Source organism: Echiichthys vipera, assembly GCF_963691815.1.
Source record: "Echiichthys vipera genome assembly, chromosome: 14".
Classification (NCBI taxonomy): Eukaryota; Metazoa; Chordata; class Actinopteri; order Perciformes; family Trachinidae; genus Echiichthys; species Echiichthys vipera.
In genome coordinates, this window is record NC_139839.1 from 16,507,518 (window position 1) to 16,528,996 (window position 21,479).

The 21,479-nt window shown below is 40.9% G+C and overlaps 1 protein-coding gene across 1 annotated transcript in view; it reads left to right on the plus strand.

Annotated features, from left to right (window-relative positions):
• The first annotated feature begins 544 nt into the window (after positions 1–544).
• The window catches only part of LOC310956305 (ephrin type-B receptor 4a-like), a 38,295-nt gene continuing 17,360 nt past the window's right edge, over positions 545–21,479 (plus strand). The window contains exons 1-2 of the mRNA XM_083926498.1: positions 545–1,415; positions 20,900–20,970. Of these exons, the coding sequence (XP_083782624.1) occupies positions 1,346–1,415; positions 20,900–20,970 (141 nt within the window). The 5' untranslated portion in view covers positions 545–1,345. The remainder of the gene's footprint in view (positions 1,416–20,899; positions 20,971–21,479) is intronic.

A 21,479-nucleotide genomic window follows, 5' to 3' on the forward strand; every position in this document is an offset into this window, starting at 1 on the left:
CGACCACGATCTTGAGACACTAGATGGCGGTGTTCTGCACATTCTCCATATTCAACCTCTAATGCTAAATGTTCGTTTGGAAGGCACACAATCAGTCTACCGTAGTGGCTACCTTACCTAAAAGTCGGTAAGCCTATCGTAAAGGTTGTGTAAATTAATTATTTATTTATTCACGAATGTATCTTTGCTAATAATATGTTGAATTCATATCAGTAAATATTTTATAATAATAATAATAATAATAATAAATATTGGAAAATTATCAAACAATTTGGCGGACCCTCTGCAGTAACGCTGAGAGCCCCTTGGGGTCCCGGACCCCCTGTTGAAGATCTTTAATGAAGGTTAACTCACTACGTTACGAATGTTTGTCAACATGGGTTTTATTTTGAAGGCGCCCTCCAGAATTGCTCTATCCTATCGCATGCTCTTGACTCTTGCTGCTATGGAAACGATAGTGGGCGGAGTTTGCTGGTGCCATTCGACTCCGGGTTTGATGCGGGGATGAAGTCCTCGGTGACCAGCATACAGTAGTCAGCCCGACGAGCTACTTTAGCGCACAACTTTCACCATCCAATGTGCGCCCAGTCAGCTGACTGAGACCAGAGAACAAGACCAGACATTTACCCTGAGTTTCAGTCTCGTTTTTTGCCTGTTAATCCAGGGCGGACTAGACGTGTCGCGCACTATCCCCACCACCTTTCGTGAATTGTCCCCCCGCAGCCAAAACAGTCTGGTGGTGGTGCTTTAACGGGAGAGAACAACTCAGTTTTGGTGTTGCCGATGACGAGAAGATGTGGAAGTATGTATGAACCGACCGATAATGAGGAGTATCTCTGCAACTGACACATATGCAGTGAGGTGCCCTGGTTGCGGATTCAGCCTGCTCGGTCATCGAGCTGAGGGGGGGAAGATTTTTGGAGAAGTCGCGTGGAGCACAAAGAGGACACAACAAGTTTGGACCATGCACCCCCCTGTGCTGACAGAGGACTGACGTGGGAGAGGAGCCGAGACACCGCAACCGGTTTCTGACTTTCACCACAACACAAAGTTGGACAATTCAGAGAAGTTTCCAGTCTGGCACTTGCTATTTAATGAGCTGCAGCAGACCGGTCAGGCGTGTTTTATATTCACAATCGACTGAAACCGCACTTAGCCAAAGTGTCGTTTTTGATTGCAGTGTCTTGACTACCACAGTGTGAGGCTCTCTGAACTGAAGTCCACTTTAAATGCGGACTGGTTTGCGGCCAGTTAGAGCACAGCTGAGCCGCCAGTGCCACTTGGTTTTTAATTCAAGGCAAAACAGAAGTCGCTTCAGTTTTTATTACCTTTTACAAACACCACTATGGAGCTGACATGCAGGAGTGTTATCCTGCTGACTTGCATCTTCCTGGACTGGGCTCTTGCAGAGGAAGGTGAGTGTGGAGTTGTTCCTTCAAATGCTGCCTGGACTTGTTTTCTGTGGTTACATGGCTGAGTGAGATGTCTCCAATTAGTATTACATCCTGTTTCTTACCAAAAAAGGGAGTGTAGTAAAACCACAAGACATTTTAAGAGCATGTTATGCAAAGATACGCAAGAACTTTCCCCAAATCTCAGGAGAACAATCGTAGAAATATCATGGCAGGATGTGGCTGCAACCTCTCTGATTAAAAGTAGGCCCACTGTGTGTTACAGGCACAGAATTAATCCCATTAGTGATGCAGTCCTGGAAGTGCATACAGTTATGCTTTTCTCCTTCTACTGGCAGAGGTCTATGCATCTCATTTTAATTTTTTTTTTTTACAAACAGTGCTGTCAAAGAAATACAAAGTAGATCTATTGGTTTCCATTCCTGTTGATATCTTCAGGAAGTCCCTTGTCTAAGATCTAGTCACTCTAAAGTCACCAGGCTGCACCCTAATGTCAGTAATAAGACATTTAGTGAGGCTAATACCGGGCTGATGGGATTTTCGGCGTGCATAGAGCTATGTGCCACATTTAGATGTGAGGGAAAAACATCTTTGAATCAAATCTATAATCTGGGTAATAACTGATAATAGTTTCTGGCTGCAGACTTGACAATAACAGGTAGTTTTCTTCCCCCTGGATCCGCTTTTGTGAACCCGGAGCGACAAATGAGCCTGAAATTAGCTGTCATAACGTTAAAGAAAATGATGCCTTCAATTTTTTTTTTTTACAGGCGAGTATAGCTTAGCATCATCAGCATAACAACAGGGCCAGTGTCTGGATAATTGGCTTAATGCATGGGCGGAAGACTGCGCCTCAGTGATCCACATTGACAAATCAGTATCAACTAGAATGCCTGGGTGTTCATTTCTTTTTTTTATTCCCCTGCCACCACTCTGGTCTTTTTGTGACATTAATGTGGACGTTTCAGTGTTTTGGAGTTGATGTAAAACTGATTTGAGTTTGTCAAGAACGCTGTAGAGATAACTTTCCGTAAAAAGGTCTTTGGAAACAATAGTAGGCATGGGCTTTAGTGAGGATCAGAGGATCACAACTGTGTTCCTTTAAGAGCTGTTGAACCGCAGGGTTTTTCAAAGTACCTTTCTGCTGTGTAGGCTGCATGCTGTTGTGTTCATCCTGTGAAGACTACTCTTTATTCTCCATCATGCTATTCTTGGTTGGTACTGTTCTCGACTTACACACACACACACACACACACACACACACACTCACACTCACACTCACACTCACACACACACACACACACACACACACACACACACACACACACACACACACAGAGCTGCTTCAGGTGCCACTGTGGCATAACAAGCCTGTTGTCTAGATCTCATTTTCCCTCATTAGCATCTCGGTGTAAAGAAAAATGGACACAAACGTACGTTAATACAAAACATTGACACAACAGTCATTTCTCTGGCTAGTTCCAAACGTGTACTGCTACATGAGGTATGTGTTTTGTGATTTAAAAAAAATAGCCATTAAAACAACAGGCTCTTTAACAATGAAACTTTTCCCAAACGTATGCCCATTCCAGTCCGTAGTTTCTGTAAACAGGAACAACATGAACATGCATGACTTCACATACTCAGTGGCAGGAACATGAATCTGTCAACTGCTTCTGGTTTGAGTGTGGACATCATGTATCCGCTGGTACTAATGTCCTTTTCTGGAGGGGTGGACTTACAGTATTGCTGCTACTGTAGGCTGCACAAACACATGCAGTATATACTATAAGACATCGCCATTGGTCTTCTGGGTTGTTTTTGAGTCAATCCCATCTGAAGAAAATGTTAAATCACCGCAACTACAGAGAGTCTGAATTCTTGCGGGGAAACAGTTGTTGACTTTGTATTTCAAGAGAGAAGTTTGGGATTTTCCCAGACATTTAACATTTACTCTGAGCCAGGGATCAGGCCATTAGAGGAACTGTAGCTTCCTCTCCTACAGGCGGGACTCCTGACTCAAGTCAAGTCGAGTTTTTCTGGGGCGCAAAAGATGTTTAACCTCAGATCTTTGAGTGGGAAGTGAATGCCCGGCAGGTTTTTTGGTGGCAGGATCATCAAACGTGTCCCTTTTTTAGAAAATCGACTTGGCTCTATTTCCCCTCCTTGCAGATATTTGCATCACGTGGTTCCAACAGGTGCAGCACAGCCTCGGTGTGGAGGACAGGAGTGTAGACGGGAACTGAGGGGTCGTAGTGCCTTGCAGACTGACTCAGAACATCTGTGTCTTGCCAAGTGTGAACAAGATGTCTGGTTTCCGTATCTTGGGTAATGGCCCACTCCTCTGCCGGCACACTGGATCATCCCTCCCCTTGTTCTCCACCTAGTAGGGAATTCTGTAATGAACTGATGGGAGGGTAGATGAAGCTCACAGCTGCCAAATCTCTCCTCCTTTTCCAACTAAAGGATAAATGACTCACTTACACACACCACTTGCTCGTTCTGCACATGGATCTCTCTGCTTCCTGTCTCTATGAAGATTAAAACAGGCCTCTTGATCAGATAATTACTTTGGCTGGAAATTAATAACCAGCTTCTGGTGGAAATTAGTAATGAGGATGCACACACAGTGAAAAAACAAACACTTTTTCCTCTGCCTTTCCTTGGAAATAGAAATAAATTGTGTACAGAAAAGTATAACCAAGGCCTTAAACTGAAAAGGCATAAGCTCTCAATCCAGTAATTTGCGCTAATGTAGCCCTACTGCAATTTAAAAACATATTGACATTATAAATGTTAGCTATAAACATTCCTTATCCTCCCACACACAAGCACAACCTGTAAAGTACCCATTTTGTCTTTCTCCCTGCCCCTCGTTATTCCTTGCACATACAGTTTCTCTCTCTTTCCAATGGCAGGATGCAGCCAGGGACAAGCACTGCAGTCTTTTCCACCTGCTCAGATCCAGTGCTTAATGATATTAACATCATCTTCAGTAGTGATGCACACTTGTCGGCACTCATCTAACTCATCTAAACTTAGAGGACAATTTTTCCACTCTGGTAGACGACATATTCTATTCTATGCTGTCTAATTTCCATGGCTTGGGGGCATTTTGAGTGCTGGTGCTACTGAATTACTGGTGCTCATCTGTAACAGCTTTGTAATACCAATAGTCAAGTTTCCATCTGAATGTAGCACAAATTTCAAACAGATTGCAGATATGCAAATAGTAGGAAATGTCGTTGAGTGCCGTAAAAATAATTTCAGAAGTAGAGGATGAGACAAGGCGAGTGCCAGTCAAAGCTCAAACAGCAAAAACATTATGGAAAACGTGATGGAAATAAGGCAAATTTTCGTATATTAATTTGTCTTCTTGCTGCTCGACACAGAAAGTATGTTTTTATCTATCGCCATTTTTCGTGTTCGATGGAACGCAAGATCCCGCGACAAATAAGTCACATGCTGCCTGTTTGTGGCAGTTTCCATTGGATTTTGTTTTTATTAAAACACTAATGTTTCCACCTCAGCCAAGTGTAAAAACCTTTTTGCAACATTTTTTTTAATTGCGGCATTACCTCTCACTCAAGTGGAAATTCAAAACGTGTGTAAAAAACTGTGGATTGAAATGCTCCAGAAGGCTCTTGTTACATATGTCCATGCAACTGGCCTGTGAGTCAGTCATGATGGAGAAAAAGCTGATATTCTGAAGTTAATGTGCAATTATTTATTGGACATTGCTGTCAAGTAAAGGTGTTGTATCTTTAGCAAAATTGCTTATTTTTGGCTCGGATGACTGCACTTAGTTATAGTCTTTATAGCGTTGTAAATCCGTCTTTCTGTATACTAGCAGTCTCTTGCTTCTGCAATATGGTATGTTACAGCAGCTGTTACTTCCTTCCATTTACAAGTATGCAACAGGACTGTGAAGCTGCCAGTGTGATTTGTTAAGCAGAGGTCATAGTTGTTGGTGTGAAAAACATCAACAGCACTTTTTAGCCTCTGCTGACGGAAAAGGGGGTGAAGTGTCATCCAGTCTCTTGCAACATTTACACACAGCAGTGGTTTGTTCCATATCACACCCTTCCAAACCAAAGCAAACCTACACAAAAGAGTTGACATTAACATCTTTTGTTCTGCACTTGAAATGACACGTGCTGTCTCCATCCTGAACAATGCGCTCACACAGCTACAAGTAGATGCACCGGGGGCCAAGCGGGAGTAATGAGCTAACGGAGTATCAAATTTCCATTTCCATTAGAGTTACATGATTTAAAAGGTATTGTAAATTAAAAACAACATCTCCATACATATTTGATGCGGGGAAAAGGTCATAAAAGCGGATATATCGCTGTGCTCTAATGTGAGTGCGTTGACAGAGATGCACACATTTCCCTGCAAGCACAGACTCACTGATTTTTTTGTGCAGTGCTGTTTAGAGCTGGGCAATATATAGATCATTTCTCAATATTGTGATATAAGACTATATTGTCTTAGATTTTGGATATTGTAATATTGTAATATGGCAAGTGGTGTTGTTTCCTGATTTTTAAATGCTGAATTACAGTAAAGTGATGTAATTTTCTGAACTTGCGGTTTTATCATTTACTCACTTAGTCCTTATATAAGTCAGTAATCCTACTATTACTGATGATTATTTCTCATATATCCTGTTGTGTAAATATTTTTTGGATGAACCAATAGTCAACCATACAATTTCGTCAGAATATCAAGATGAGGTATTGAGGTAAAAAATATATTGATGATATTTTATTTTCTCCATATCACCCAGCCCTAAATACGAACGCATTACTGCTGTGCTAGCTATTTTCTGCCCGTAATGTTTGGTATTGATTTTAAACTTTGAATGATTACTTTTTTTCCACACTGATATCACAGACTTTTCCCCAATACATTAAATAATGATTTTTTTTTTTCACGGTTACATGCACATTCGGCAGGACCGTCTATCGAAACAAACAACGTGGAAACTCAGATTTGATGCTAATATAATGCAATCAACTCTATGCACAATTCCAATACCACGTAATTTAGCCCAGAAAAAAAATCTGTAGTTTATTTATGTTCTTTTTCCGTTGCGACTAACTGTCAAACTAGATAATGCAAGAAAGTTCTATGGTATTCATTCTCTGTGTGTATTTGTTCATGTTTTACAAAGGGTTTACCTGAGCGAGGCCATACAACAAATTATATCACATCCATACATGGTTAGTAGTATCAGCCAATACGCAAGTTCAGGTATCGGAATCGCTGCCGGGAAGGAACAAATAGTGATCAGATATCTCTAGAATTCAAAGATTCAAGGCTCATATTCAAGTAATCTGCTGAATGATTGACCACAGCCCTCTTAAAACTAAAATATTCATGTTTTCTACACAATCTTCTCTTGTTTATTCTCTCAGCTCCTTACTTTTCCATGTCATAACTAGCATGATAATTAGCATAATGCTTCTCGGTCTAAACTAAAACTCACTAAGTGTCTCAAACATAAAAAGGATGTTTTTAACTGAGAGGCCTTACTTGAGCCTGAATCCTTTCTTTCACAGACATGTATCCTTTTCTTTTGCTACTCTTTCCACGTCCTCTGTATCCTTGATGTTTGACTGGTGCTATGCTGTTTTCTCTTGCTGACTGTCTCCCCTGCCGTGGAAATGTGGATAGTTTCCCAGAAATCCTTTTAAACGGAACCGATTTTTATAAGAAAGGGATTTGCATTTAAAGCAACCTCCCCCCTCTCTGAAAGCCTGTAGCCCATCATCCTCAGCACCTCAATCCGATGATTAGCTTCCTCAAGAGTTAAACAGGCATCCAAGTGCCACAAGTACCCTCAGTCCATGTCTTTCTCTCGCTGTGAAGGATGCATATGGCAGTCGGGAATTGCAGGTGGATGATAGTTTAGCTCGGTGAGAGGATGCACCCCCAGCCCATACATCCATGTCAGGCATTCACTTTGGAGAGCCAGTCTGTTCTCCACCCACACGCTACTCTCTGAGAGTGGGACACAATGAGGACAGGCTGCAGCAGAGAGGGAATGAGGCTACAGCCTATCAGCTATAAGCACCAAGGAGAATGGCATTTTTAGAGGGATGGGGGTTCTCTTTGAAGTGAGTCAAGGAGAGATGGAGAGTCCGTCATGAGTCGACGAAATAGAGCAAGCGCAAGGAGTGCAAGTGCGTGCACATCTGCACACTGGGTAATGAGTGAAAGTATGTATATTGCCTATTTGCATTCTGTAATCATACGCACCTGGGGCCAGATATGTGAGATATATGTGATGGGATGAATATGTGTTTATAACAAAGGGATTAAAAAGGCCTTTAATTAGGAGACAACAACTGAGAAGGAGCTATTTATCTCAGGTCCATCTTTCTCATTTATCTTGCACACTAATCACAGCTGTTAGAGACACACTGAGCATTGTGTGGCAGAAGAATCTTTTGTGAACCTTTTCTACCTGCCATTGTTGTCTTGTGCCTTGTGGTGTTTTGACGTCAAATTCAAAAATAGAATATAATATTGAATGGGTTAAAAGCAACACGAGGCCGGCGAGATTTCTGAGGCTGGATGTGCAAGAATTGATTAAAAAAAGCAACCTTAATGTTACATTTTCTCAGCTGGAAGCATGTGACATCAGTAGGCTTTATTCGATTTTTGAGTCTGGGATATTTTCATCCCTGCATCATAGGTTGACCTACATCTCGCGTTTGATATGCCTGTTTTAGGTTAAAATGCAATTCACTTGGTTCGACATCTATCTAGAGAACCACGTGCATACTTTGCTTCTACCTTCATGCACGCACACGGCTCCAGTCTGTCTCCCAGGGCCTGTTTTCATATACCGCACTGAACCAACGGCATAACTAGAGACATTCCTGTGCGCTAGCTGCCCTCATACAGACTGCACACAGCTAAGAGCTTTAAGATGGAGTCATGCTCCAAATAGGAGTGGGTCAGTTCAGTTAGAAAACCATTAAACACCGTTTTTTTGTTACCTTGGTGTCTTTTTTTGAAGGAGTACTGCACACAAAGTGTTCTGTCCCTCATGTTCTTACATATCACCATTGTTCCAATGAAGCTTTCTCTGCGTAACTCTATCCAATCATTTCAAGAAGATTCCTCTTTTTATTAAACTCTACCCATTTTCCGGTTATTGGACAAAAGTGTGGTTTTGAAATTCAGTTCATATACTACTCAATTCACCACTTGCCGAAACACAATGTGGCTTGCGGATGAAGGCAAATGATGCTCTTTGTACTCTGACAAAAGGCTTCACAGCCAAAGAGATGAATCTATCTTTATTTTGGATATATCGGTCACAGCCACACAAACACCCAGTTGTAAGCTTGGAGGAACAATGCATAGACTGATGAAGAGAATTAGCCCTCAGTGTGTCTGTTGGTGTTTGAATATGAAAAAAGGGTTATGTGTCAGAATACAAGAGAAAAATTCTTGCAGAGAGTCTATTTTCTTGTATCTCTACTTGGATGTGTCAATCCTTTAGATGGTTTATTTAGCTGGAGTCTGCACTGTTAGCTCCAAGCTGTCCACCTCCCACTGTAGATTAGTCACTGAAAGCTGTGTGTGTGTGAGCGCACATTTTCTATTGCAAGATTTCTTTACCCCAAAAAAGTGAATTGTAGATTTTGTTTTAGTAAAGGCTTTCATAACAACTCTGTTATAAGTACAGCTGTAGACATTTTTGGGGCTCATTGAGAGTCTGTTAGATGCAGCACAGCAGTAGATAGAGCAATGTGGGGTTTTCATCGAGCCAGATTTGAAATAAGATCGGTCACCTGTCATATATTGATTTATAAAAGTTCACATTTCCATGCCTTTTCCACTCAAATGGGAGTTAATTTTGCAGCTGCAACTCTATAGGATAATGGATCATTCCAGCCCTGGATGTGAACACGTTACAACATTTTGGAATGGATCCCAGCCTTTTCTGTTCATGTTTAAAGGAAACAAACATGCTAATAATTAATCTGTACTCTGAATTATCTGACTGGCAAACTATCTGGTCCATGTTTTGGATGAGACAACAAACATGGGGGTGGCACAATCTCCTGCTGGTTAGGAAGATCATCCCAGATTTCAGCGCTGCATGGCTCCAAAGTGTCAGCCCTGCAGGGGTGCCAGTCAATGACTGACCCTGACCTCAGACCTCCCTATGGACAGAAGAAGACAGACTATGAATATTCTCTCCAAGGATCGAGAAAGTGTTTGAAGACAAGCACATAACCTGCACTTTCTCTTGGAAGTTCTGCTGCGATCACAGAGCTCAGCTCTGTGGCTTCACAGATGATCGGCTGCCTTCGAGCCATCTATATAAAGGAGATTGCAACTTGAGGCTAGGTGGTTTGTAGGTGCAGTTCTTACGACACCGTAATGATGTATGATAGCTCCCAGGTACAAAGCACGGAAGTGTCTTTATAAAGTTGTCAGGCCTGAATTTGGTTCATGAGGGTCTTGGTGCTGTGGTAAAAAAAAACACAGTTATATTGGTAGCTTTCTATGTTAAATATAGCTGTTCTTTTTTTCACTCCAGGATGCTAGATGATCTTCAAATTGTATCACTGAAAGAGTACCATTTCCCAATCTAAACATATTTTCTAAGTAGACAAAGTGTGGCAAAGTGTTAGGTTCTGTTGAGCTCATTTCCTCTACTCTGCACTCGTAAAGACTTTAGCCTTTGACGACATCTAACAAAGTAAAACCTTTTACCAAAGGCATGTCTATAAAGACCGTCATCACAGAAATTGTCTTTTAAAAGACCAAAGTGCTAAAATGTGCTGTGCAGCCCACATCTGTTTATTGTGGCGCTCAGAAAAGAGAAAAACATCATGGCTTCCAAGCAAACAGGAAGTTGAAACATGAGTTTTAAAGATTAGAAGATGGGACTCGCTTACAAAACAAGGCATTCCTCGTCTCCTCATGTTTGCACATGCTTTATATGTTTTTTAATTAAATAAAATGAACTACTGGCAATATTATTGACTTAAGGTATATTCCCTTAATTCAGTCAGATTCGAGCAGCAAAATTTCTATGTACATGATGATGAATATAAATGTGGCTTGCTACACTAATCAATACATGTGGCCCATATTTCAAGGAACTTTCATCTTCCTATCTACGGCAGCAGGTAGAATTTAGTGTAGGGGATTAGAACCTGTTCATAATGGGCCGATTGCTTGTCCCTCAGAAGTGCTGCATGCAGCGTTGTTGGGGGGTCTTGCCCGTTCGAAGCACATACCCATTCAAACGCCCACCATGGCGTCACATAACAACAACAGTGCTGCTGCATGGAGATAGACACAAACCCACAGACTGTATACTGAACTGTACTCTGAGTGACTTGCATGGGAATGAATTAGGCCGACCATATATTTCTCCCTATATGGACGCTAGAAGCTTCTTATAAATAAAGTTGCAAAGAAGGTTGCAAAAAGTAGCGAGACTGTGCCCGCCTGTGAGTGCTTTGGGACGGGGAAGGGACTCACAGCAGCACCCGTTGCTCGGTGAGAAGTGATTCAGTGCATCAGAGTCTCCAAAACACCACAAAAGTCTCCAATAACACCAGAAACAGTTGACAGATTTCTCTATAGAATAGATGAGGATTTGGGAAGTTGCCAGATTTGGCGAGAGACTCTCCGGTGTTTGTATTATGATTATACACAACAGTGACTCTCCCTCTCTTCTTTTCCTCCATTGTTGGTGTATTGCTGTGGCAGTTACAGTGCCAAATTCAGGCCTGGCATATGTATTACAGCGTTTTTAGCTGGTTTCACTGGTTTCGTGTGGACGCAGATATTTCTTGAGCCGAGTCCGTGTGGACGGAAAACCATTTAAGAACGACAGAGACAAAAAAAAAGGTATTTTTCGATCGTGTTGACGTACCCTGCGAAACATAATTTAAAGTCAAGAAATAATAGATGATGAGGGAAAAGAGAAACTGAGTGTAAATGAGAAAAAATGTCGAGGATTGATCTGTAACAATTAGTCAATGAATTGATCAGCTGAAAATGTGAAGGTCTGATGTTTTTCTTTGTCATACATGATGTGGAATGTCTTTGGGCGGTTTGTGTGACAAAAGAAGATAGCCCTTGTGAAATTTCATGATGAAAGTCTGGTGGAAATGATGAATCTGATTGTCTACTCTCTAAACTTGTAGATTACACACCGATGGTTTTGTCTCTTTTTAACTTTGTAGTCTTTATTCAAAGACAGCATGGCTTGTGGGAATGCAGACGTCTTAAAAAAGTGCAGTATACCCTCCCAAATTATACTGAGTTGATAAAAAGTCTTTTTAACTTTTCCTTTGTAATTCATTCCTCCTCTTATAGGATTCTGTTTTAGGAAGCCACCGGGGAGTTGGCATAGCCTGCAACAATGTTCTCGAGAAGCCTTTCAGTTTTTCAGAGTCGAGTTATTTTTGAAGAGGGATTGAGAAAGTGGTGCCGATAATTGGAAGTAGCGGGAGGTGAATTCACTCAGTGGCAGATCAATATTCCAAAGTAGCTGAAATATGGTGTAAAGCAAGGCAGTTGAATCAATCACACTGTAGACAGTGCAATGAATTATGTGTTTAAAGCTTGCAGTCCTTAAACATGTCTACTTAGAGCTGAATTCCTAATGATTAACAATTTAACCGGGAAAAAAAAGAAGAAGTAAGGTTTTGCCTTATCCACTTGTTGTTGAAATAAATGTTAAAATCTATTGCTTGCATTTCTTCTTGTCAATATTAGTCCGTTTCTGTTGGGGAGATGAACAACAGCAAACGCTTTCTATAACAACACTCATCTATTGTCAAGCAGTCATTAGCCCCTTTTTGACAGCAGTTACTTTCCCCAGAAAAGCAAGAACCAGGGTCTAAATAAAGCTCCAGTGCCATTATTTTAACCTACATAGCCTACTTTCTGAAAATAAAAGACTTTTCGAGGTGGCGTTTTCAGGGTTGACCTCTGGTCTTAGTAGATAATCATTTTTCAACTTGTGTCGTCTCTTTGGCCTCACAGTTACGAGGGAGGAAGGCTGTTAGAGTCTGTTCAGAAGTTAACACTATGGGTCATAACTCATTACTCGTAGGCAGGGACATAAAAAGACGCAGAACCAAGTCGATGTCTCATTCATATGCTCTTAACCATAACCTCTCATTTTGTGTGAGGGTCAAAACTTTTCATACCACTGTGATTAAAGTAAATATTCCCTTTGAACTTGTGCGACTTGAATAATGCAACAGTTTCCCCCTCCACTTTTCCACATTTAATTAAAAGGGAATGGCAATAAATCATAGATGTACCTTTGGGTGTCTGTATTACGCAACATTTGTTTTGTGTTACAACACCAGAGAGAATATTTTTGTGAAATCTTTTCCTCTGTTATGATGTATTCATATTTAACCAAGCTACAATTAGAAAAGGTGATTTGCCCGGGGATCAGAACATTTGCCGGGTTTCCTTTTCTGGTAATTGCCAGAAAATCTGTTGAAGTCCGACATATTTAAATCTCTCCTGTCACGTCAGGTGAAAAGAATTCCCTCAAAGCTATACGTAAATTGTAAGTCGCCATCAGCATGCCATGCTGTTATGACCCAGATAAAATGACTACCAGAGTTTCATAATAAACAGAAAATACTTTTACACTTCTCAACGGATGGAATCTACGCGGTCTGCTCGGGGGATAATACTCAGAGGGTCCTGGCAGTGTGCCGCTAGTTCGACTTTGAGAGGCCCAGGGTGGGGGTGACTTACAGCCCTGGAGGTAAGCTTTACAGCACCTCACCTCACCTCACCTCACCTCACCAACCTTGCCACTTCCCAGGGCTGCAGCGCATGGAGCTCCCAACAGGTCCTAGCAGCGGAAGTCCGCAGTGAATCTACTGTGGCTTTCGTGTACTTCCAGGTGCACAAAAGCCATCGGAAATCTCAAGGGTAGTCTACCTGACACGTGTTCTGCGAATCGACCTTGCTGCTGCCCGGGGCTGTGTGCATGTGTCCACTGCATCCTCTCTACTTGAGGAGAGGGACGGGGCTCTGGGTGCAACTGTCAACCAGGACAGACTGTCCTCAGTGCGTCAGGGGTCTGCAGCGATGTCGGCAATCCATCCGACCGCCCTGAAACACGGACCCAATCTGGTTACCATGCTTCAGTTTTTAAAATAGCATTATATTTCAACATGCCTTGGTGTCATTCTTTAGCCTGCTTATCCATTGTTTTTAAGCTCAGACATTATATTTGAGAGTTGCATTTGTCAAGGACATTGATATTTTCCAGTACACATGGACCAGAACCAATATGTTTCAGAAACCTGCATTTATTATGTCCCCAAAGCAATTTCAGTCAAAAGCAACTGGACTTGGTTATTTGTCTAGGAAGACGTTTCACCTCTCATCCAAGAGGCTTCATCAGTTCTTGTACACAACTGACCAGGCTGGGACTCTTGGATGAGAGCTTTTGACTGAAATTGCTTTGGGGATAACGATGACCTGGACAAATGATACATTCACTGTGCATTTATTAATAAAACTAAAAAAACAACTCGAAATCAAGCGTTTCTGTGTAGTAGTGAATTTGTGATGAATTGGGGAAAATTAACTGTAAATGATTAATGTAATAATTCTGTCCGTTGACTCTCTGATGAGCTGTACCTAATCCTCAGTGCTTTAGGTCCAACAGTTTTATTCATGGCTGTGTCTGGGCTGTGTTCTGCTCAGTATGAAGCTCCCTCTCTAACTAGGTCACATCCTGTCCTGGGACAGAGACCAACCACAATACCTATTGATATGCGTCCCTACAGACAAGACAGAAAAAGTGTCAAACATTAACACCTTTTCTTGATCTCCCCTTCGCTCCTTTCATCTCACTACTCCTACACACACCTAAAGTAGCTGAGCTCATCCTCGCGTTCCGCAGGAGGCTTTTGTTACACAGTAGTTGAGGGGTCAAACAGTATCCTGCTTGGCTGCTGTGCATGTGAGTGATTTGCGTGTTGGCAGCCGTCCAGACCAGGAGACAGGAAGGGGACAGGAACTAGAGGAAGCTGAGGTCTAATCTCCGTAGACACAACTCTGTCAAAGACACACAAACAGTGCTCACACACATTCAGTGCATAAGTTGTTGTGTTCACGTGCACACACTGACCTATACTATACCTATACACAAACAACAGTGGAAAACTTATGAAGCGAAATCCCCTTTTCATTTGCATTCTTTGTTTGCACTATGGTAGATAACCTGAGGGCCAAGGACATTGGAAATTAACATTTGAAAGATTAACCAACGATAGTCTTTGCAGCACGCTCAATAATACCTGAAGGACAATCGCTCCTATAATGAATGTGATTATTTGAACACTCCAACAAAACAAACTTCACTGTCCTCTAGTAGCAGTTGTATTCCATCAAACTAATAAGTGTGAATACATACAACCGTGTTTATTTTGCCTAAAGTTAGCCATGTTCAACATTTAATAATAAGCTTATTTGACATCTTGCCAAGTTAGGGCACTCTCACACTTGGCCCAGATGATCTGAGCCGTGCTTTAGCGTGATAGTCCCCCCTCCCTCCTCCCCCACGGCCCAGGCCCGCTTGCATTCACATTACTTGAAATGATCTGAGCCTCGGCTCGATTGCTTCTTGCTTTTACGTCATCATCCCTCAGAGTTCTTTAATTGTCCAGCTGTTTTTAATATTTTCATCTGACCAAATCTGCAGTAAACACTTCACCTCCGCATCAGACCAACGCAAACCCTTTGGCCGCATCTTTTTAAATGTCCATCGTGGGGATCAGACGCATATAAACAGACATCAGGACCGCTGTCAGTGCTCATGCATCGTACATATGCGCATGTTCGTGCTCATACATGTGCACCCATGGTTTACTAAAGCCCACCTTACTCAACTGAGCCGTGGTCGGCAAGCATGCCTGGGCACGGAACAGTTGTACTCAAAGGTCAAACAAACTAAACTTAAGCTGTAAATTGTGCTTGGGCACGGTACGATTGGATAGTGTAGGCCCTTAGAGAATTCCACCAAACCTAGGTTAGCTGTTTCCAGTCGTTGTGCGAAAGCTAAAGTTACAGACATGAGAGGGTCGATATTCTCATCTCACTCAAGCGTATTTCCCAGCATGTTGAACTATTCCTTTAATTTAAAGGCAAAACGTGTATTAAATTGCCTGAGGCACCAGAACATCCAATAAGCATGTTTGATTTCAGGGTGATAGCTTGGGAAATTTTGAAACATGTGCTAGCAGTCTCCCCCAAAAACACATGAGGATTTGAGTTATACTTGGAGAACAGTTACTCTCCTATCAAGAAACGGCATGGAGAGCATGGGAGGGAGCAGCTTTAAATCCCAAAACCACCAAATAAATGTTATGCAAGCAAATGAGATTCCTTAGTAGCAATCCATGATCTCTTTCATTTTCATGTCTTGTTTTAACTAAATTACTTTCTTTTTAAAAAAATGTATTTCACTGACACAAACATGATGTCAGTTTGTTTTTTTGGTTGAAATAATTGAGCTACACATGTGATTCATGTCAGTCTTTCATTGTAATTTGGGAAGATGTGATGTGTGAAGACATTGACAGGTAGCTGTAATATTGGCAAACACACTGACAAGCTCATCTAGTTGTTGTCCTTTGTAAATCCTTCTCACATTTCTTCCCCTTCTCACATTCCTGTTTCATTATCCCTGTTTTTCCCCTCTGTCTCCATTTCTCTAGGTGTATGAGGGTAATTGGCACTCTGTTTCTTTAATTAAAATGAGGTCTAATTGTAGCTGAAGCAGGGCAAATGTTCATAGGCCTATAATTTTCCTATCACACTCCAGAGCCACAGAGAAATTGTAAAATAGAGAGGGAAAGGGCACGCGGGAAAGAAATTAACACAAAAGTGAAGAATTGTGAACGAGTTCGAGATCAAATGGTTCCTACTCTCGAATTTGAGGTTGCCTGTCTAAAGCCTGAAGACGGCTGCATAGAAAATGAGGGTGTAATATTTGCCATATAGCCCCCTTTGTGAAAAATACAGGGTCAGGTTTTACATTTCAAAAGAGAACCGAGTACAACACCCTCTATTGTTGTCTGCCTTTCATACAGAAAATGCAATACCTTCCCCTTGCCTGTGTTTTTCCAACATGGTTTTTATTTTTAAATTATAAAAACTAAACCATGCTTATGCTAATATTTTAATGTGCCTACTTCAGACCACTAAGTGTCTTCACCTGGGTAAAAAAAAGTCTTATAATGTCTGTTAATATTTAAAAAGTTTCAATAATTGTAATTCCAATGCTCAGTTCCAGTCTTGTTGCAAGTGCCAGAAACAGTTTAGACTTCTCTACTGTCTCCTAATGTGGACGATTGTACAGTAATTACCGTACAATCGTTTGTTTTGGGTGTTCAATATGGCCGGATGATGAGTTTTCATTGTTCCTACATTTTGTTAGCACTAGGGGCAATTTTCCGGCGGTGGGTGGCCGTCGCTGCTGTAAGAATGTAGGGGAAACGCCAGCTTCCTCTAACAGAGCTCAAGTCTGAGCCTACTTCAGTGAAAGGCAAGGCCGTGCATGCACATAATAGAAACACTCACCATCTCATCAAAACACTCATGCTCACACATCCTGGCTCATAAACCTTAATGATAGAGCAGTGATAAACAGTGATTATCATGCCTGGGAGTGGTGTTTCTTTTCCACTGCTTCAAAAAAAAAATTGGCATATGAAAAAGAGGCAGGTGGAGACGGGCAGCCTGTGTATTATGAAGGTGTTTTTTTTAATTATGCTGGAGTGAACTCGAGGTAGACTAAATGCAGGGAAAGCACCGGCCTGAACTTTGTCATCCAATTATCCTCCTCATCCACCTCTCTCCTATTTCTCTCTGCAGACTTTCCTTTCTTCCTCTTTATCACCTCAGAATGGTGTTTTAAAGCTGCTGTGGTTTTGAAGTCGAAGAGAGAGAGGGGGCACGCACATTTGTGTTTGTCTTTACGAGGAGTTTGCAGCGCAGAGAGAGCGTAAAATGAGTAGATTGTAAAAGAGGGACCAGTGCAATTGATTAAAGTCACATTTACCTCTCAGTGTGATATAACCATGAACCTGCTGCATATGCAACATTGATAATTAGTGATGTGAAGTCATCGCTTTCTTGTGCTGTGAATTAGACAGGTCACCCAGGTGATGGGAATGAGAAAATGACACTGAGGTGTAATGCTATAAGAAAGATTTAAATAATCAGTGTGTGTGTCTGTGTGTGTGTGTGTGTGTGTGTGTGTGTGGGAGGCGGGGTTAATGTATTAAATTAGCAGGAGCTTAGATGTGAGCAGCGGTGGGCGTGATTGTGTGATCATTGAAATCATTATGAGAAAACAGGGATATAAAGAGTCGGATAACTATATTTGAGGCAATGGTTTTTATTTTACTTTCTCTTTCACTGTTGATTATTTTGTATTAAAATATTCATATGTTGCAGTTAAACAGGTTTGTTTTTCTATTTAAAGGAGTAATAGAAATATAAATTGTGACTTCCCAGTAGATTTGGGGATGAATCCATCACAAAAAGGACACGCTTAGAATATCTAAATATCCCTTTATATTCCGTTTAAATCGTGGCAGGATTAAAGAAACAGTTGAAACAGTCCATCCTGAATAGTCCAAGCTTGCCTGCAGTATCTGATCTTTACCCGACAGTTTAACATTCACTAGAGTTAAACAATGGTGTCGGCTGAAACATTTGTCTCAGCAAGAAGAGTAAGGCTTTATCTCAGAGTTTTTTTGTGTCTTTGCGTGTATTTCATGGAGATGTGGGTTGCTAAGTGGTAAATGTGATTGCCTCTTACTTTACACGGGATCACAGATATTAGTAACTGTAGGCGTTGCAGTTGTATTTCAAGTGTTGTTGAAATATAATCATAGAGAACAAAGAGTCCTTTTTTCTGTATACAGCGTTCCACGGAAACTGACCGTAATCATTAGTAGTTATGAAACAGACAACTTGGACACTGACATCAGGATTACACTGTAAATAGAGCTGCAAAGATGAATCGATAGATGTCGACTATTAAATGAATTAAAATTATTTTGACAATCGATCGTATATAGTCATTTGTTAAAGACAAAAAACTCAAAATTCTGTCAATATTTTCCGGTTTCTTTCCTCCTCTATGACATTAAACTGAATATCTTTTCATCTTGGGCTTTGGGAAACACTGATAGACATTTTTCCCCATTTTCTGACATTTTCTGAAGCAGCTAACTGGAAAGATTAATTTTCATGATTCTGGCAGCATAATTTCTCACATTGACACGGGGTAGCCATCAATCTGTACTAGTGTGATGTAAGTGATGATGAAATATATTAGATGTAGATAGTTTTCCTTCCTTTAGGGCTGCAACTAATGAATTTCTTTTTTTACTATTGATTAATGTATTGATTATTTCTTTGATGCCTTCTTCAAGTTGTTTAAAACATGAATATGTAAAATTCACAATATAAAACAGTTGAAATCAGGAACTTCTCACATTAGAGGAGCTGGAACCAGACAATGGGTTGATGATCCAAATTGTTGCTCATTTATTTTGTGTCTGTCAACTAATCAATTAATGGACTATTAATTTCACTATTTCACCACTTTTTAACTTTGAGGTCCATTAAAGTTCCAGACAACGGGCAACATACACTTCTAGCTGAGGTGTTTTAGACTACATTCTGTGTAATGCACACTTCAAAGAAGATAAGTTTAGATAATAACAACAATTCTGTCTGTGAAAATGTAAACCAGAAGCCATTATTACACCAACAAAAGTAAGTAGTATTATTAAAGAACGACAGGGCCGTCTAATTTCCACATTTGGATAAATACAGATGGAAACAGTGGATCTGTATCACTGCATTTATTCAGAGCAGATGTTTTGGACAACAAAGCAACATGTTGAAGTAGGAGGTGGAAACAACACATCTTAAACAGTTGCGAAAAGCAACACTTTGGCCTCATCCAGGATTCAGAGTGAAATATTTTTTCAGATATTATTGTTTTATGAATGTAAGAATTTTATGGCACACTGTGTCCTGTCTCTCTCTTCACTGTCAAACTATCTATAAAGGCAAAAATGTTCCAAAAATATAATAATAATAAGTGAATTGTGGTTTCAGTATATATATATATATATATATATATATATATATATATATATATATATATACACGCACTACTAATGACTGGTTCACACTGCAATGTTCACACTGCAATGTCGCCAAGTTGCCAGTGAAAGTTAAGGCCAGCTCAACTTTGAGTTGAAGCTTGTCACACCTGTCACACATCACCACCGTCGGGCACCAGTGTGTTGCTTTATGTCACCAGCTTCCATTGATAAGGATTTGTAACCTGTTGCTGGAACACACCAGTAAACCTAAATAAACATGTCGAAAACAAAATTGGGGGAAAAGAAAACCACAAAAAGAATAAGTTTTTGTCTATGTGTGTGTGTGTGCAGGTGTGTTAGGTGGGGTTATGGGATGCCAGATTTTACAGTTGAGCCTTATATTGGAACCCCAATCCAACAAATAATAATAACCCCAATGATAAACTCACACTGAAGCCCCCATTTCCTCCAGCGTCCATTCTCATGCAAGTGCTCGCCTTGATCACGGCACGCAGGAGAGCCGCATTAAATCCTGTTTATTGGTAAAAACCAAACAGCCTCCTCCTTGAGATGAGCTTCAGTGGGGAACACGTAGGGCTCTAAAACCCGGCCTGTGACAGAAACCTCATCCCATCAGTATGAATACTAGTCACAATTCAGCAGAGACTATCTGCCAAGACAGCTAGGGGGAGAAACATGTCCTCAAATGAAAAAAAACAGTCCCTTTACCAGAACCTCTGCACCAAGTTGCATGTAGTTCAGGTAGCAGATTTTATTGTGATACTGTATCATAGCTGAATTACTCAGATTGTTTGTGAGCTGGCTGCCTGCTACTCAAAAGATTACAAAAAAATCGATTCTATTGTAATGACAGCATTGAGACTGAAAAGGCTTAAATCTATATATTTGTGTGCCTGGGAGTGTGAATAAGTCTGCTCCGTTGTCTTGTTCCAACTACTTGTCTCTACTCTCTCTGGACACGAGCAGACTCTTTTCAGCAGGTTTAGTGTGACCACAGGCATGGTGGGTCGCCGGGAACACAGGGGACGTGGGGGGAATAAAAACAAACATGAGAAGAAAGACAATCTTAGGGGAGTGGGAATGTTTTCTGTAGATGTAATTGACTGGTGAAACTCCATCGTCTAGCGTAATCCCAGTGTAAGCCATAGCTGATACTTGGCAGAGAGCTTGGGAATCGAAATATGTGCACTCTCTGATTTTAAATTCACTTGTGTGTTTCTCTGAATGTAAATGAGCCTTATACGTGTCATTTTGATATTTCCTGCTGTGAGTGATAGTATATGTTTTTATCTCTTTTCACAGAGGTCCTGATGAACACTAAGACTGAGACTTCTGATCTCAAATGGACCATCTTCTCACATGTCAAACCCGAGGTATGTAACCTCAGCTTCACCATGTTATCTGTATTACTAACACAGACCCTGTGGTGACTGGGGATTTTTGGCTTCCAGCTGTTCCTTTGTTACTTTGGCTATAATAGAGCTCCTTATATGGCAGGTAACTGACAGAATAAAGGAACGTGAGAGTGATTGTTGGATTCAAAGAACATTGAAAGCAGATGCTTTGATATATTCTATCAACCTTGGAGTTGACGTTACTGGCTGCCCACAATTTTGAAATACTGCTGCCAGAGAAAGACATATTTGTAATTTGATCAACTGAGTAGTAGTTGCGAGAGTATTTTTGCCAACAGCGTCAGTGACCAAAACTGCTCAACTTGCTGCTTTCTCAGAAGGAAAATGGTAACAGTGAGGCTGGCAAGCAAATTTCTGGAACCAGACAGAAATACTCAACAAATGTGTCTGCGCTTTTGATTAAGATGCACAGCAAAACAGGTTGACAGTCTTTTAATAGTTTGCACAGCCGTAATCATTTGAAACCT